Source organism: Tachyglossus aculeatus, assembly GCF_015852505.1.
Source record: "Tachyglossus aculeatus isolate mTacAcu1 chromosome 12 unlocalized genomic scaffold, mTacAcu1.pri SUPER_6_unloc_1, whole genome shotgun sequence".
NCBI lineage: Eukaryota > Metazoa > Chordata > Mammalia > Monotremata > Tachyglossidae > Tachyglossus > Tachyglossus aculeatus.
Genome location: NW_024044828.1, coordinates 19,534,346 through 19,553,565, shown reverse-complemented (window position 1 = coordinate 19,553,565; position 19,220 = coordinate 19,534,346). Strand labels below are relative to the sequence as shown.

At 51.6% G+C, this 19,220-nt stretch overlaps 1 protein-coding gene across 2 annotated transcripts in view; it reads left to right on the top strand.

Moving 5' to 3' along the window:
• Positions 1–19,220, top strand: part of MAPKBP1 (mitogen-activated protein kinase binding protein 1) — a 54,424-nt gene that overhangs the window by 14,846 nt on the left and 20,358 nt on the right. For both annotated transcript variants that reach the window (XM_038741407.1, XM_038741406.1), the window contains exon 2: positions 11,072–11,163. In XM_038741407.1, the coding sequence (XP_038597335.1) occupies positions 11,072–11,163 (92 nt within the window). The remainder of the gene's footprint in view (positions 1–11,071; positions 11,164–19,220) is intronic.

The following is a 19,220-nucleotide window of genomic DNA, read 5'->3' as shown; positions in this document are numbered from 1 at the left end:
CACCTCCTCCCACCCTCTCCGTCCTCGGTTCCCGGCTTTGGCGAGGCCACCCATGGGGACCGTCCACCCGTCCGTCCCGGCTTTCCCTGCTGCCCCGGAGCCCTGGCAGGAGATGTAGTGTTGGCTTGATTCGTGTTGCCATGGTAACAGGATGAAGGGCGGGGCTTCACCACCACTACTGTATATATGTTTGTACATATTTATTACTCCATTTATTTATTTATTTTACTTGTACATATCTATTCTATTTATTTTATTTTGTTAGTATGTTTGGTTTTGTTCTCTGTCTCCCCCTTTTAGACTGTGAGCCCACTGTTGGGCAGGGACTGTCTCTATATGTTGCCAATTTGTACTTCCCAAGCGCTTAGTACAGTGCTCTGCACACAGTAAGCGCTCAATAAATACGATTGATGATGATGATGATGATGAGATGGAGGCTGTGGCTCCCGGGGCCGGAGTGCCGGCTGAGGGAGCAGCGACTTCTCCGAGGGCTGGGAGAGCTTCCAACTGATGGCGTCAATCAATCGTATTTATTGAGCGCTTACTGTGTGCAGAGCACTGTACTAAGCGCTTGGGAAGTATCCCCTTCCTTCCTCTCCCCAGCGTCCCCCTCTCCATCCCCCCATCTTACCTCCTTCCCTTCCCCAAAGCACCTGTATATATGTATATATGTTTGTACATATTTATTACTCTGTTTATTTATTTATTTATCTTGTACATATCTATTCTATTTATTTTATTAGTATGTTTGGTTTTGTTCTCTGTCTCCCCCCTCTAGACTGTGAGCCCACTGTTGGGTAGGGACTGTCTCTAGATGTTGCCAACTTGTACTTCCCAAGTGCTTAGTCCAGTGCTCTGCACACAGTAAGCACTCAATAAATGCGATTGATTGATTGATTGAAGTACAAGTTCAATCCTCCTGCTGCCACAGCTCCTACTGGACTGTAATAATAATAATAATAGTAATAATGGTATTTGTTAAGCGCTTACTATGTGCAAAGCACTGTTCTAAGTGCTGGGGGGGATACAAGGTGATCAGGCTGTCCTATGTGGGGCTCACAGCGTGGCTCAGTGGAAAGAGCCCAGGCTTTGGAGTCAGAGGTCATGGGTTCAAATCCCGGCTCCGCCAATTGTCAGCTGGGTGACTTTTGGGCAAGTCACTTCACTTCTCTGGGCCTCAGTTCCCTCATCTGGAAAATAGGGATGAAGACCGTGAGCCCCCCGTGGGCCAACCTGATCACCTTGTCACCTCCCCAGCGCTTAGAATCAATCAATCAGTCGTATTTATTGAGCGCTTACCGTGTGCAGAGCACTGTACTAAGCGCTTGGGAAGTACAAGTTGGCAACATATACAGACGGTCCCTACCCAACAGTGGGCTCACAGTCTAAAAGGGGGAGATAGAGAACAAAACCAAACATACTAACAAAATAAAATAAATAGAATAGATATGTACAAATAAAATAAATAAATCAATCGTATTTATTGAGCGCTTACCGTGTGCAGAGCACTGGACTAAGCGCTTGGGAAGTGCAAGTTGGCAACATAGAGAGACGGTCCCTACCCAACAGTGGGCTCACAGCTTAGAACAGTGCTCTAAGTAAGTGTTAATAAGTGCCATTGTTATTATTATTATTATCTCCAGTTTACAGATGAGGTAACTGAGGCACAGAGACGTTAAGTGACTTGCCCAAGGCCGCACAGCCGACAGGTGGTGGAGTCGGGATTCGAACCCGTGACCTCCGACTCCCAAGCCTGTGCTCTTTCCACTGAGCCACGCTGCAGGCTGAGCCCTCCGCCCCCGCTCTCCCCATCTCCCTCCTCCGCTCCTCCCTTGACAGCCGAATTTCTGTTGCCGTGGCAACCGCTGTCAGCCGGCCAAGTCGCCCAGTACACAATCCCTCCGTCTTCAGCGTGGGCAGGGTGCGGGTGTGAGTGCCAACCACGCGGGCTTCTCCGGTCCTCCCACGCGCTTCCCTCCGTGGCGGGGCACTGGGGAAGAAGGGCCCGACCTCACTTAGCTCACTGCGGGCGGGGAACATGTCCATCACCTCTGTTGTATCGTCCTCTTCCAAACGCTTAGTACAGTGCCCTGCACACAGGATGGGCATTCGGTAAATCCGGTGGATCGCCCCCAGCCCAGTTGCAAGATGCCGCCTTGAGCCGGCCGGGCACAGCATAGCTTGGTGCTTAGAGCCTGGGTGTCAGAAGGAGCTGGGTTCTAATCTTGGCATGGCCACCTGTCAGCTGTGTGTGACCTTGGGCAAGTCACTTCACTTCTCTGGGCCTCGGTGACCTCATCTGGAAAATGGGGATTAAGAGTGTGAGCCCCACGTGGGACAGGGACTGTCTAACCTGATTAACTTGTATCTACCCCTGCGCTTGGAACAGTGCTTGGCACATAGTAAGCACTTAACAAGAACCATAATTATAATAATAATAATGATGGCATTTATTAAGTGCTTACTATGATAATATGCACATAGTAAGCGCTTAATAAATGCCATCATCATCATCATCATAATAATAATAATGGCCTTTGTTAAGCACTTACTATGTGCAAAGCACTGTTCTAAGCACTGGGGAGGTTACAAGGTGATCAGGTTGGCCCACGGGGGGATCACAGTCTTAATCTTCATTTTACAGATGGGGTAACTGAGGCCCAGTGAAGTGACTTGCCCAAAGTCACACAGCTGACAATTGACGGAGCCGGGATTTGAACCCGTGATCTCTGACTCCAAAGCCCGGGCTCTTTCCACTGAGCCACACTGCTTTTATTATAGCTGCCTTCTGCTTGGGGGGGGTGGGGGCGGTGTGTGTGGGGTGTGTGTGTGCCTTCATAATAATCATAATAATAATGATGGCATTTATTAAGTGCTTACTATGTGCAAAGCATCATCATCAATCGTATTTATTGAGCGCTTACTGTGTGCAGAGCACTGTACTAAGCGCTTGGGAAGTCCAAGTTGGCAACATATAGAGACAATCCCTACCCAACAGTGGGCTCACAGTCTAAAAGGGGGAGACAGAGAACAAAACCAAACATACTAACAAAATAAAATAAATAGAATAAATATGTACAAGTAAAATAAATAGATAAATAAATAGAGTAATAAATCTGTACAAACATATATACAGGTGCTGTGGGGAAGGGAAGGAGGTAAGATGGGGGGGATGGAGGGGGGGACGACGGGGAGAGGAAGGAAGGGGCTTAGTCTGGGAAGGCCTCCTGGAGCACTGTTCTAAGCGCTGGGGAGGTTACAAGGTGATCAGGTTGTCCCACGGGGGGCTCACAGTCTTGATGTCCATTTTCCAGATGAGGTAACGGAGGCACAGAGAAGTGAAGTGACTTGCCCAAAGTCACCCAGCTGACAATTGTCGGAGCATGAGTTCTGTGTGTGAGCGTGAACCTTGGCTTTTGGAGTCTCGCCCAGGCCAGGGCGCAGTCTTTTTAGGGTGGGGTCATTGAGGGGGTCACCACGTAGGGACCCTGGCCACCCCCTCCCTCCCCACCACTCCCCCGGGTCTCCCCGCAGCCCGGGGGTGGGGAGGAAATTTCGGCCGGGTCTGGTTATTTGGGTCCGCGCGCTCTCCTACTGCAGATGCAGCAAATCCATAAATCAGCTGAGCAGCGTGGGGTTGGGGAAGCTGCTGGGTCAGGGGACCAGGAGGAGGGGCGAGGGGGGAGAGGGAGGAAGGACGGCCTGATAATAATAATAATAATAATGATGACGATGGCATTTGTTAAGCGCTTACTATGTGCAGAGCACTGTTCTAAGCGCTGGGGAGGATACAAGGTGATCAGGTTGTCCCACGTGGGGCTCACAGTCTTAATCCCCCTTCTAGACTGTGAGCCCGCTGTTGGGTAGGGACCGTCTCTATATGTTGCCAACTTGGACTCCCCAAGCGCTTAGTACAGTGCTCTGCACACAGGAAGCGCTCAATCATCATCAATCGTATTTACTGAGTGCTTACTATGTGCAGAGCACTGTACTAAGCGCTTGGGAAGTACAAATTGGCAGCATATAGAGACAGTCCCTACCCAACAGTGGGCTCACTGAATCCCCATTTTACAGAGGAGGGAACTGAGGCCCAGAGAAGTGAAGTGATTTGCCCAAGCTCACACAGCTAAGTGGCGGAGCCAGGTTCCCAAGCGCTTAGTCCAGTGCTCTGCACATAGTAAGCGCTCAATAAATACGATTGATGATGATGATGATGATTAGAACCCATGACCTCTGACTCCCAAGCCCATGCTCTGTCCACTGAGCCACGCTGCTTCAGCATTAGAGCCAACTACTGCTCAATCAATCAATCAATCATATTTATTGAGCGCTTACTGTGTGCAGAGCACTGTACTAAGCGCTTGGGAAGTACAAGTTGGCAACATCTAGAGACGGTCCCCAGTGGGCTCACAGTCTAGAAGGGGGAGACAGAGAACAAAACCAAACATATTAACAAAATAAAATAAATAGAATAGATATGTACAAGTAAAATAGAGTAATATATCCGTACAAACATATATACATATATACAGGTGCTGTGGGGAAGGGAAGGAGGTAAGGCTGAGGGGGAGGAAGGAAGGGGCTGAATGTGGGAAGGCCTCCTGGAGGAGGTGAGCTCTCAGTAGGGCCTTGAAGGGAGGAAGAGAGCTAGCTCCCAACCGCTGCCCTGGCAGCAGGCCCACTGGATGGCAGGATGCAGCTCTGCCCTGGCACGGACTGGGATCTGGACTACCCAAGCACTTAGTCCAGTGCTCTGCTCACAGTAAGCGCTCAATAAATACGATTGATTGATTGATTGGAACAAGCTGCCCTCTTCCCCCGTGCCCGTGCCTGGCTCTAATTGGGTGCGGCCTGGGCCGAAGGCAATGGGCACCTGGTTGGCCTTCAGGGAGGGAGGGGGCCTGGGAAGTAGGACCTTGGCCAACGGGGGGGTGGGAGCAGCAGGCCTAGCGCTCGGCTGGCTAGTTAGGACCGGCAGGCAACTGGGAGCTGGTGCCCGCGGGGCTGGGCGCTGGCGTGCCCTCTCTGGGGGAGACGGGCCCAGCCCTCGGGGGTCACCCCTTGGGGGGAGGGCCCAGATGACCCAGCTGCCCCCTCACTCTGAGTTTTTGTCCAGTGGGCACTGGCTGCCGGTGGGCCACTGTGGCTCAGCCTTACGGGCCCGGGGAAGGGGTCGATAGATCGGGCCGGATCAGGGCCCGCACGTGGGACGCGTACGAGACTTTCCTGTCCTATCTAATTTTTGTTAATCTTCGTTAATCTAATCTTTGTTAATATGTTTTGTTTTGTTGTCTGTCTCCCCATTCTAGACTGTGAGCCCACTGTTGGGTAGGGACCGGCTCTAGATGTTGCCAACTTGGACTTCCCAAGCGCTTAGTACAGTGCTCTGCACACAGTAAGCGCTCAATAAATACGATTGATGATGATGATGATGTTTTGTTTTGTTCTCTTTCTCCCCCTTCTAGACTGTGAGCCCACTGTTGGATAGGGACCGGCTCTAGATGTTGCCAACTTGTACTCCCAAAGTGCTTAGTACTGGCTGCTGGTGGGCCACTGTGGCTCAGCCTTACAGGCCCGGGGAGGGGGACGATAGATCGGGCCGGATCAGGGCCCGCACGTGGGACGCGTACAAGACTTTCCTGTCCTATCTAATTTTTGTTAATCTTTGTTAATCTAATCTTTGTTAATATGCTTTGTTTTGTTCTCTGTCTCCCCTTTCTAGACTGTGAGCCCACTGTTGGGTAGGGACCGGCTCTAGATGTTGCCAACTTGGACTTCCCAAGCGCTTAGTACAGTGCTCTGCACACAGTAAGCGCTCAATAAATACGATTGATGATGATGATGATGATGTTTTGTTTTGTTCTCTGTCTCCCCCTTCTAGACTGTGAGCCCACTGTTGGGTAGGGACCAGCTCTAGATGTTGCCAACTTGGACTCCCCAAGCGCTTAGTACTGGCTGCCGGTGGCCCACTGTGGCTCAGCCCTACAGGCCCGGGGAGGGGGTCGATAGATCGGGCCGGATCAGGGCCCGCACATGGGACGCGTACGAGACTTTCCTGTCGTATCTAATTTTTGTTCATCTTTGTTAATCTAATCTTTGTTAATATGTTTTGTTTTGTTCTCTTTCTCCCCCTTCTAGACTGTGAGCCCACTGTTGGGTAGGGACCGGCTCTAGATGTTGCCAACTTGGACTTCCCAAGCGCTTAGTACAGTGCTCTGCACACAGTAAGCGCTCAATAAATACAATTGATGATGATGATGATGATGTTTTGTTTTGTTCTCTGTCTCCCCCTTCTAGACTGTGAGCCCGCTGTTGGGTAGGGACCGGCTCTAGATGTTGCCAACTTGGACTCCCCAAGCGCTTAGTACTGGCTGCCAGTGGGCCACTGTGGCTCAGCCTTACAGGCCCGGCGAGGGGGTCGATAGATCAGACCGGATCAGGGCCCGCACGTGGGACATGTAGGAGACTTTCCTGTCCTATCTAATTTGTGTTCATCTTTGTTAATCTAATCTTTGTTAATGTGTTTTGTTTTGTTGTCTGTCTCCCCCTTCTAGACTGTGAGCCCACTGTTGGGTAGGGACCGGCTCTAGATGTTGCCAACTTGGACTTTCCAAGCACTTAGTACAGTGCTCTGCACACAGTAAGCGCTCAATAAATACGATTGAATGAATGGATGAATCTGCTGAACTGGGCGGGCCCGGGGTCGACTTCCTTTGTCCGGGGTCCAGATCAGGCCTGGATCCCTTCCCCACGGCACCTGTATATATGTATATATGATTGTACGTATTTATTACTCTATTTATTTTGCTTGTACATATCTATTCTATTTTATTTTGTTAATATGCTTTGTTTTGTTCTCTATCTTCCCCTTCTAGTCTGTGAGCCCACTGTTAGGTAGGGACTGTCTCTATATGTTGCCAACTTGTACTTCCCAAGCGCTTAGTCCAGTGCTCTGCACACAGTAAGCGCTCAATAAATCCGATTGATTGATTGATTGATTGACTGTCCCAGATCCTGGGGGTGAGGCCGGGCGGGAGGGCTCAGGGAATCCCAAATCCGACTGGGCTCCCAAGAGCAGGGAGAGAGAGGGGGCACCTCCTTTGCTTTCCCCACTCGGAGTCTCCTGGATGTGTTGAACTTCGGTGGAGGAGCAGGAAGCAGCGTGGCTCAGTGGAAAGAGCCCGGGCTTTGGAGTCAGAGGTCATGGGTTCGAATTCCGACTCCACCACATGTCTGCCGTGTGATCTTGGGCAAGCCACTTAACTACTCTGGGCCTCAGTTCCCTCATCTGTAAAATGGGGATTAAGACTGTGAGCCCCACGTGGGACAACCTGATCACCCTGTATCCTCCCCAGCGCTTAGAACAGTGCTTTGCACATAGTAAGCGCTTAACAAATGCCAATTATTATTATTATTATTATTATTATTATCTCTGCCCCCTCCCCCATGCCAACTGCTGGGGTGGGAGCCGGGGGTGGGGTGGGGTGTCACCCCACCTGCCTGGAACTGTCGTCACTCACCCCCCTCCTCTCCGGGAAGCCGCCCAGCAGCCGCTGCCAGGGGGAGAGGGATGGCAACCCGTGAGACAGGCTGTGTAAACACTGAGCAGCTGGCACGGGTGCCATGGTTGGGGAAGCCTGCCTGGCCTGGGCCTGGGAGCGCGGAGGGTGGAAGGACGTCCTGGCCGGAGGCTGCCTCGCTCTCCTCGGGGCCGCAGGGACCGTGGGGACGGGTGATTCCGGCTAAGCCGACAGCTCAGCTCCTCTGGAGGTTGTCGTGCCCCCTCCCTGCCCTGCCCAAAACTCGCCAACGGGAAACTGGTTTGAGGAAAGGACCCAAAATAACCAGAGGCCAGTAGCCCCGAACCTGGCAACCCTGGCCAGGACGGAGCAGCTCGGCCGCCCCATAGCCAGCAGAGCCCAAAGCACAAACCTCCCAATCAATCAATCGTATTGATTGAGCGCTTACTGTGTGCAGAGCACTGGACTAAGCGCTTGGGAGGTACCAGTTGGCAACATCTAGAGACGGTCCCTACCCAACAGTGGGCTCACAGTCTAGAAGGGGGACATAGAGAATATCTATTCTATTTATTTTATTTTGTTAGTATGTTTGGTTTTGTTCTCTGTCTCCCCCTTCTAGACTGTGAGCCCGCTGTTTGGGTAGGGACTGTTTCTATGTGTTGCTGACTTGTACTTCCCAAGCGCTTAGTCCAGTGCTCTGCACACAGTAAGCGCTCAATAAATACGATTGATTGATTAACAGAATAAAATAAATAGAATAAATATGTACAAGTAAAATAAAGAGTAATAAATACGCACAAACATATGTACAGGTGCTGTGGGGAAGGGAAGGAGGTAAGGCGGGGGGATGGAGAAGGGGAGGAGGGGGAGAGGAAAAAGGGGGCTCAGTGTGGGAAGGCCTTCTGGAGGAGGTGAGTTCTCAGTAGGGCCTTCATCATCATCAATCGTTTTTATTGAGCGCTTACTATGTGCAGAGCACTGTACTAAGCGCTTGGGAAGTCCAAATTGGCAACATATAGAGACAGTCCCTACCCAACAGTGGGCTCACAGTCTAAAAGGGGGAGACAGAGAACAAAACCAAACATACTAACAAAATAAAATAAATAGGATAGATATGTACAAGTAAAATAAATAAATAGAGTAATAAATATGTCCAAACATATATACATATATACAGGTGCTGTGGGGAAGGGAAGGAGGTAAGATGGGGGGGGATGGAGAGGGGGACGAGGGGGAGAGGAAGGAAGGGGCTCAGTCTGGGGCCTTGAAGGGAGGAAGAGAGCGAGCTTGGCAGATGTGGGGAGGGAGGGCATTCCAGGCCCAGGGGAGGACGTGGGCCGGGGGTCGACGGCGGGACGGGCGAGAACGAGGCCTAACGGTGAGGAGATTAGCGGCAGAGGAGCGGAGGGTGCGGGCTGGGCTGGAGAAGGACAGAAGGGACCAGTAGCCCCGAACCCGGCAACGCTGGCCAGAAGGGAGCAGCTCGGCCGCCCTATAGCCAGCAGAGCCCAAAGCATAAACCTCCCTGGCCGCGAGGAGCTGGCCGTCCGACTTTGGGACTCTCCGGCTGGCCGGGAGGCCGGCCAGGAAGGGTGTGATGGGCGGGGAAGGCCTTGCGTTGCCTTCTGGCCCCCAGGCCTGAGGCAAGAGGCCTGCAGGGCTGAACCCAGACTTGAGGATTGAGGGGTGCATACAGGGCAGGGTGAGGGACCAGGGCCTGGGGTTGGGGCTTTGGACTCGGGGCCTGGGGGGCTCTGAACGGGGCTGGACCCTTCGCCTGTCCCACCATCGACCCCCGGCCCACGTCCTCCCCCGGGCCTGGAATGCCCCCAATCCCTCTGCCCATCCGCCAAGCTCGCTCTCTTCCTCCCTTCAAGGCCCTACTGAGATCTCACCTCCTCCAGGAGGCCTTCCCACACTGAGCCCCTTCCTTCCTCTCCCCCTCGTCCCCCCTCCATCCCCTCCATCTTACCTCCTTCCCTTCCCCACAGCACCTGTATATATGTATATATGTTTGTACATATTTATTACTCTATTTATTTTACTTGTACATATCTATTCTATTTATTTTATTTTGTTAGTATGTTTGGTTTTGTTCTCTGTCTCCCCCTTTTAGACTGTGAGCCCACTGCTGGGTAGGGACTGTCTCTATATGTTACCAACTTGTACTTCCCAAGCGCTTTGTCCAGTGCTCTGCACACAGTAAGCGCTCAATAAATACGATTGATGATGATGACGACCCTGCGGGACCTTGGAGGTTCTGGATGGGTGGGGGTTGGAGGGGCCCTTAACAGGGCAGAGCTGGGGCCCGGAGGGAGGGACTGTTTTGGACTTGCCTGCTATTCTCCCTTTCCCCACCCCAACTTCCCTTTCCATTCCTGGCCAGGATTAGGAAGCCCTCTGGGAAGGGCTGCTGGAGTTCATTCATTCACTCATTCCATCGTATTTATTAAGCGCTTATTGCGTGCAGAGCACTTGGGAAGTACAAGTTGGCAGCATGTAGAGACGGTCCCTACCCAACAACGGGCTCACAGTCAAGAATGGAGTTGCTTATTAATAATAATAATGGCATTTGTTAAGCGCTTACTACGTGCAAAGCAGTGATAATGTGGGAAGGGTGTATGCCTGCTAACTCTGTCATATTGGACAGAGGCGCTTAATACAGTGCTCTGCACATAATAATCACTCAATGCCATTGATTGATTGAATAGTGATAGGAGGAATAGTAATTATTAGTGGCTGGGCTTGGGATTTCAGAATGAGGCTCTGCCCCTTCCGCCCGGGCTTCCAAGCTGGAAAGACCAACCCGGTGGAGGGAGGGTGGGCAGGGGGGCATTGGCCATTCCGAGGTGTTGATTTAGACCCTCTGAATGGAGGGGGGAGGAACAGGAAATGGGGAAACTGAGGCTGAAGCAGGTGACGGCGACTCAGCCATGGCTTTGGGGAAGCCAGGCCACGGGCCAGCTGGCATTCTCCCCCTTTTAGACTGTGAGCCCACTGTTGGGTAGGGACTGTCTCTATATGTTGCCAACGTGTACTTCCCAAGCGCTTAGTACAGTGCTCTGCACACAGTAAGGGCTCAATAAATACGATTGATTGATTGATTGATTGATCCCTCACTCCCGGGTATGCGGGTGGACTGGGGCTCTTTCCGGCCAGACCCTTCCCAAGACGGGCCTGGGTAGGGGTGGCCCTCGGCATTCCTGGGCTGCTGTACTGGGTTCGAGGGAGCCAGAAAGGAGCATCCTTTGGGATCCCTCTAGCCTATAAACTCCTTAAGGGCAGGAGTTGATCGTTGTTTACTCTGTTCATTCAGTCATATTTATTGAGCACTTGCTGTGTGTACAGCACGGTACTAAGTGCTTGGGGGAGTACAATATAACAATAAACAGATACATTTCCTGCCCACAACGAGGGTACAGAACGTACTGTATTGGATCGTCCTCTCCCGAACGGTTAATCCTGTGCTCAGTAAGCGCTCAATAAGTACCACTCACTGGATGATTGATCTGAGCCCAAGACCCTCCCCCTCTCTACTTTTGTCCCCTCAGGTGACCTTGGAGAAGGTGCTGGGAATCACCGTGTCCGGAGGCCGGGGCCTGGCCTGCGACCCCCGCTCGGGTTTGGTGGCGTATCCAGCCGGGTGAGTCCTGGGGGCGGGTATCTGGGAGTCACGGGGGGGAGCGGGAGGGAGGCTACCCCTCCGCAGAGCGGCTCAGGCCGGATCCCTGGCCGGGCCAGGCCTGGTTCCCTCCCACTCCTCCTCCCCTCCTTCCACTCAGTCAATCAGTCAATCGTATTTATTAATAATAATAATAATAATGTTGGCATTTGTTAAGCCCTTACTATGTGCAGAGCACTGTTCTAAGCGCTGGGGAGGATACAAGCTGATCAAGTTGTCCCATGTGGGGCTCCCAGTCTTAATTCCCGTTTTACAGATGAGGGAACTGAGGCGCAGAGAAGTGACTTGCCCAAGGTCACACAGCAGACAGGTGGCGGAGCTGGGATGCGACCCCACAACCTCCGATTCCAAAGCCCCAGGCTCTTTCCTCCGAGCCACGCTGCTTATTTATTTTTTTTTAATGGCATTTATTAAGCACTTACTATGTGCAAAGCACTGTTCTAAGCGCTGGGGGGATACAAGGTGATCAGGTTGTCCCACGTGGGGCTCACAGTCTTAATCCCCATTTTACAGGTGAGGTAACTGAGGCGCAGAGAAGTGAAGTGGCTTGCCCAAGGTCCCACAGCTGACAAGTGGCGGAGCCGGGATTCGAACCCGTGACCTCTGACTCCAAAGCCCGGGCTCTTTCCACTGAGCCACGCTGCTTCTCTTATTGAGCGCTTACTGGGTGCAGAGTCCAAGTTGGCAACATCTAGAGACGGTCCCTACCCAACAGCGGGCGGGCTCACAGTCTAGAAGGGGGAGGCGGAGAACAAAACAAAATATTTTAACAAAATAAAAGAAATAGAATAAATATGTGCAGCCTTCCAGCCCTCCAGTCCCTCATCCCTCCCCCGAGCAGGGTGCATTCTTGCAGGGGGCCGTGGGGCAGGGCCTGCAGCTGCCCTTCCACCTCACTGACTTTCTCCTCCCGGGCCAAATCCCTTCTGCTCACATGGGTCATCATCATCAATCGTATTTATTGAGCGCTTACTGTGTGCAGAGCACTGTACTAAGCGCTTGGGAAGTACAAGTTGGCAACATATAGAGACAGTCCCTACCTAACAGTGGGCTCACAGTCTAAAAGGGGGAGACAAAACCAAACATACTAACAAAATAAAATAAATAGAATAGATATGTACAAGTTAAATAGAGTAACAAATATGTACAAACATATATACATATATACAAGTGCTGTGGGGAAGGGAAGGAGGTAAGATGGGGGGGATGGAGAGGGGGACGAGGGGGAGAGGAAGGATGGGGCTGAGTGTGGGAAGGCCTCCTGGAGGAGGTGAGCTCTCAGTAGGGCCTTGAAGGGAGGAAGAGAGCGAGCTTGGCGGATGGGCAGAGGGATTGGGGGCATTGCAGGCCCGGGGGAGGACGTGGGCCGGGGGTCGATGGCGGGACGGGCGAGAACGAGGTACGGGGAGGAGATTAGCGGCGGAGGAGCGGAGGGTGCGGGCTGGGCTGGAGAAGGAGAGAAGGGAGGTGAGGTAGGAGGGGGCGAGGGGATGGACAGCCTTGAAGCCCAGGGTGAGGAGTTTCTGCCTGATGCGCAGATTGATTGGTAGCCACTGGAGATTTTTGAGGAGGGGAGTGACATGCCCAGAGCGTTTCTGGACAAAGACAATCCGGGCAGCAGGAGCCGGCTGAGAGGTGGCTAGCACAGGGCGGTGCCCGAGCACCTTTGGGTGCGGGGCAGTTTCCGTTCCCCTGGGCGGTGATATGCGGGACCTCCCCGAGCTGGGCTGGGCAGGGCCGGGGTGGACCGCCTGACCGCTCAGTCCCTGGGGCCCTGCAGGGATTCCAGTTCTGCTCTACTAATAATATAATAATAATAATAATAATGACATTTATTAATCAATCAATCGTATTTATTGAGCACTTACTGTGTGCAGAGCACTGTACTAAGCACTTGGGAAGTCCAAGTTGGCAACATCTAGAGGCAGTCCCTACCCAACAGTGGGCTCACCGTCTAGAAGGGGGAGACAGAGAACAAAACCAAACATACTAACAAAATAAAATAAATAGAGTAGGTATGTACAAGTAAAATAAATAAATAAATAAATAATAAATATGTACAAACATATATACAGGTGCTGTGGGGAAGGGAAGGAGGTAAGACGGCGGGGGGATGGAGAGGGGGACGAGGGGGAGAGGAAGGAGGGGTCTCAGTCTGGGAAGGTCTCCTGGAGGAGGTGAGCTCTCAGTAGGGCCTTGAAGGGAAGCGCTTACTATGTGCAAAGCACCGTTCTAAACGCTGGGGAGGTTACAAGGTGATCAGGTTGTCCCACGGGGGTGGGGGGGCTCACAGTCTTCATCCCCATTTAACAGATGAGGGCCAGAGAAGTGAAGTGACTTGCCCAAAGTCACCCAGCTGACAAGTGGTGGAGCCGGGATTTGAACCCATGACCTCTGACTCCAAAGCCCGGGCTCTTTCCACTGAGCCACGCTTCTTCTCCTCCTCCTCCTCCTCCTCCTAATAATGGCATTTGTTAAGCGCTTACTACGTGCCAAGCACTGTTCTAAGCGCTGGGGGAGATACAAGGTCATCAGGTTGTCCCACGGTGGGGGCACACAGTCTTCATCTCCATTTTACAGATGAGGGCCAGAGAAGTGAAGTGGCTTGCCCAAAGTCACCCAGCTAAGTAGTGGAGCTGGGATTTGAACCCATGACCTCTGACTCCAAAGCCCGGGCTCTTTCCACTGAGCCACGCTGCTTCTCCTCCTCCTACTAATAATGGCATTTGTTAAGCGCTTACTACATGCCAAACACTGTTCTAAGCGCTGGGGAGGTTACAAGGTGATCAGGTTGTCCCACGTGGGGCTCACAATCTTAATCCCCATTTTACAGATGAGGTAGCTGAGGCCCAGAGAAGGGAAGCGACTTGCCCAGAGTCACACAGCTGACAAGCGGCGGGGCCGGGATTTATTTGGTCATGGGTTCAAATCCCGGCTCCCAACCGCGCCCCGCTGCCCCCCTCCTCTGCTGATCCTCGCCCCCTCCCTCCCGCGCCCTGGTTCCTGCCGGTCTGTTGCTGCAGGAGCACGCTCAGGTATCCTAGGAACAAGGAGGGAAACAAAGCTAAGAAAATCCTTCCCGGGCCCGGAGGCCAGCGGGCAAACCAAAACAAAGTTTTCGGAGCGGAAATCAACGGAAATCAAGGGCCCGGGGCCGTGGGGTGGAGCGGGGGAACCCGGGCCTTGCTTGGGGCCAGCGAGGTCCGGTGGGGGGTCGCCCGCCGGGTTTGGGCCGAGTTGGCCACGAGGTCAATCAATCAATCGTATTTATTGAGCGCTTACTGTGTGCAGAGCGCTGGACTAAGCGCTTGGGAAGGACAAGTTGGCAACATATAGAGACGGTCCCTACCCAACAGTGGGCTCACAGTCGGGGCAGGCAGCGAAGCCCTTCAGCCCCCGCTTCCCACACGCTCTTCAATCAATCAATCAATCATTCAATCGTATTTATTGAACGCTTACTGTGTACAGAGCACAGTACTAAGCGCTTGGGAAGTACAAGTTGGCAACATATAGAGACGGTCCCTACCCAACAGTGGGCTCACAGTCTGTCGCAGTCGGGGCAGGCAGCAAAGCCCTTCAGCCCCCGCTTCCCACATGCTCTTCAATCAATCAATCAGTCAGTCGTATTTATTGAGCGCTTACTGTGTGCAGAGCACTGTACTAAGAGCTTGGGAAGGACAAGTTGGCAACATCTTAGAGACGGTCCCTACCCAACAGTGGGCTCACAGTCTGTCACAGTCGGGGCAGGCAGCGAAGCCCTTCAGCCCCCACTTCCCACACGCTCTTCAATCGATCAATCAATCGTATTTATTGAGTGCTTACTGTGTGCAGAGCACTGGACTAAGCGCTTGGGAAGGACAAGTTGGCAACATAAAGAGACAGTCCCTACCCAACAGTGGGCTCACAGTCTAGAAGGGGGAGACAGAGAACAAAACATATTAACAAAATAAAATAAATAGAATAAATATGTACAAGTAAAATAGAGTAATAGGTACGTACAAACATCTATACATATATACAGGTGCTGTGGGGAGTTGGCAACATATAGAGACAGTCCCTACCCAACAGTGGGCTCACAGTCTGTCACAGTCAGGGCAGGCAGCGATGCCCTTCAGCCCCCGCTTCCCTCACGCCCTTCAATCAATCAATCAATCAATCAATCAGTCGTATTTATTGAGTGCTTACTGTGTTCAGAGCACTGTACTAAGCGCTTGGGAAGGACAAGTTGGCAACATATAGAGACGGTCCTTAGCCAACAGCGGGCTCACAGTCTGTCACAGTCGGGGCAGACAGCGAAGCCCTTCAGCCCCCGCTTCCCACATGCTCTTCAATCAATCAGTCAACCAATCAATCGTATTTATTGAGCACTTACTGTGTGCAGAGCACTGTACTAAGCGCTTGGGAAGGACAAGTTGGCAACATATAGAGACGGTCCCTACCCAACAGTGGGCTCACAGTCTGTCACAGTTGGGGCAGGCAGCGATGCCCTCCAGCCCCCGCTTCCCACACGCTCTTCAATCAATCAATCAACCAATCAATCGTATTTATTGAGCACTTACTGTGTGCAGAGCACTGTACTAAGCGCTTGGGAAGGACAAGTTGGCAACATATAGAGACGGTCCCTACCCAACAGTGGGCTCACAGTCTGTCACAGTTGGGGCAGGCAGCGATGCCCTTCAGCCCCCGCTTCCCACACGCTCTTCAATCAATCAATCAACCAATCAATCGTATTTATTGAGCGCTTACTGTGTGCAGAGCGCTGTACTAAGCGCTTGGGAAGGACAAGTTGGCAACATATAGAGACGGTCCCTACCCAACAGTGGGCTCACAGTCTGTCACAGTCGGGGCAGGCAGCGAAGCCCTTCAGCCCCCGTTTCCCACACGCTCTTCAGGAGTGTCCCATGCCTGTGAGCCCCCCGTGGGACAACCTGATCACCTTGTAACCTCCCCAGCGCTTAGAACAGTGCTTTGCACATAGTAAGCGCTTAATAAATGCCATTATTATTATTATTATTATTATTATTATTATTATTATGCCTCGCTCCCCGCGTGCCAGCTGCGAGGGGGCACCGGGGGCCGAGGCCTCGTGGGAGCCTCAGCGTGTGCCCCGCTGCCACCCCCCACCCCGGACTCCGGGCTCTCGGGGCGGAGCGGGTCGCCCGTGGCTCAGTGGAAAGAGCACAGGCTTGGGAGTCAGAGGTCATGGGTTCTAATCCTGACTCCACCACTTATCAGCTGTGCGACTTCGGGCGAGGCGCTTCACTTCTCTGGGCCCCAGTTCCCTCATCCGGAAAATGGGGATGAAGACGGGGAGCCCCACGGGGGACAATCTGATTGCCTTGTACCTACCCCAGCGCTTAGAGAACAGCGCTTTGCACACAGTAAGCGCTTAAGGTTCATGGAGGAGCAGCGTGGCTCAGTGGAAAGAGCCCGGGCTTTGGAGTCGGAGGTCATGGGTTCGAATCCCACATGTCTGCTGTGTGACCTTGGGCAAGTCACTTCACTTCTCTGAGCCTCAGTGACCTCATCTGTAAAATGGGGATTAAGACTGTGAGCCCCACGTGGGACAACTTGATCACCTTGTAACCCCCCCAGCGCTTAGAACAGTGCTCTGCACAAAGTAAGCGTTAACAAATGCCATCATTATTATTATTACCTGATCACCTGATCACCTTGTAACCTCCCCAGCGCTTAGAGCGGTGCTTTGCACATAGTAAGCGCTTAATAAATGCCATCATTATTATTATTAAGTCACTTCACTTCTCTGGGCCTCAGTTCCCTCATCCGTAAAATGGGGATTAAGACAGTGAGCCCCCCGTGGGACAACTTGATCACCTTGTAACCCCCCCAGTGCTTAGAACAGTGCTCTGCACAAAGTAAGCGCTTAACAAATGCCATCATTATTATTATTATTATTATTAACAAATACCAACATTATTATTATTATTATCGTGAAGCAAGTAAGCGCTTAACAAATGCCATCATCATTATTATTATTATTATTATTAACAAATACCAACATTATTATTATTATTATCGCGAAGCAAGCAAGCGCTTAACAAATGCCATCATCATTATTATTATTATTCTTAGCAAATACCAACATTATTATTATTATTATCGTGAAGCAAGTAAGCGCTTAACAAATGCCATCATCATTATTATTATTAGTATTAGCAAATACCAACATTATTATTATTGTTATCGTGAAGCAAGTAAGCGCTTAACAAATGCCATCATCATTATTATTATTATTCTTAGCAAATACCAACATTATTATTATTATTATCGTGAAGCAAGTAAGCACTTAACAAATGCCATCATCATTATTATTATTATTCTTAGCAAATACCAACATTATTATTATTATTATCGTGAAGCAAGTAAGCGCTTAACAAATGCCATCATCATTATTATTATTATTCTTAGCAAATACCAACATTATTATTATTATTCTTATCGTGAAGCTTGCCGAGCCCTTGGCTCCGAGCCGCCGTTCCTGCAGGGCGCGAGGAGGCTGGGACGGGACACACCCTCCCCATCCCAACCCCAGCCCCTGATCCTGCCCTGGGGGTCTGGGAGGAGGCCTGTCCCAACTGCTGGGGCCACGCATCATCATCATCATCAATCATATTTATTGAGCGCTTACTGTGTGCAGAGCACTGTACTAAGCGCTTGGGAAGTACAAATTGGCAACATGTAGAGACAGTCCCTCCGCCGTCCCCTCGCCTGCCCATTCCTGCTTCCTCGCAGCAGCGTCTCCGGGCCCTGGGCTCCTTCCGATGAGCCCCGCTGCTTAGGCCGCTGGGAAGCAACGTGGCCTGGTGGCTGGGAGTCCAAAGGACCTGGGTTCTAGTCCCGACTCCGCCACTCGTCTGCTCTGTGACCTTGGACAAGTCACTTCCCTTCTCTGAGCCTCAGTTACCTCAACTGTAAAATGGGGATTAATAGTAATAATAATAATGATGGCATTTATTAAGCGCTTACTATGTCCAAAGCACCCTTCTAAGCGCTGGGAAGGTTACAAGGTGATCAGGTTGTCCCATGGGGGGCTCACAGTTTTAATCCCCATTTTACAGATGAGGTAACTGAGGCACAGAGAAGTGAACTGTGAGCCCGCTGTTGGGTAGGGACTGTCTCTATATGTTGCCAGCTTGTACTTCCCAAGCGCTTAGTGCAGTGCTCTGCACACAGTAAGCGCTCAATAAATACGAATGATTGATTGATTGATTGAAGTGACTAGCCCAAAGTCACACAGCTGACAGTTGGCAGAGCCGGAACTCGAACCCATGACCTCTGACTCCAAAGCCCGGGCTCTTTCCACTGAGCCACGCTGATGAAGACTGTGAGCCCCATGTTGGACAGGAACTGTATCCAACCTGATTACCTCGCATCAGAAGCAGCGTGGCTCAGTGGAAAGAGCCCGGGCTTTGGAGCCAGAGGTCACGGGTTTGAATCCCGGCTCCACCACGTGTCTGCCGTGTGACGTTGGGCAAGTCACTTCACTTCTCGGAGCCTCAGTGGCCTCACCTGTCAAATGGGGAGGATGACTGTGAGCCGCGTTGGGCAAGTCATCATCATCATCGTATCCTCAATCGTATTTATTGAGCGCTTACTGTGTGCAGAGCACTGTACTAAGCGCTTGGGAAGTACAAATTGGCAACATATAGAGACAGTCCCTACCCAACAGTGGGCTCACAGTCTAAAAGTCACTTAATGTCTCGGAGCCTCAGTTGCCTCACCTGTCAAATGGGGAGGATGACCGTGAGCCCCACGCGGGACAACCTGATCAACTTGTATCCCCCCCCCCAGCGCTTAGAACAGTGCTTTGCACATAGTAAGCGCTTAACAAATGCCATCATTATTATTATTACTTAGTACAGTGCCTGACACATAGTAAGCACTTAAATACCACAATTATTAGTATTATTCATTCAATCGTATTCCTTCTTGTCTGTCCGTTGTCCCTCAAGGGTGGCAGGGGAGGAGGAAGGAGAGAGAGAGAGCGCACTCCCCAG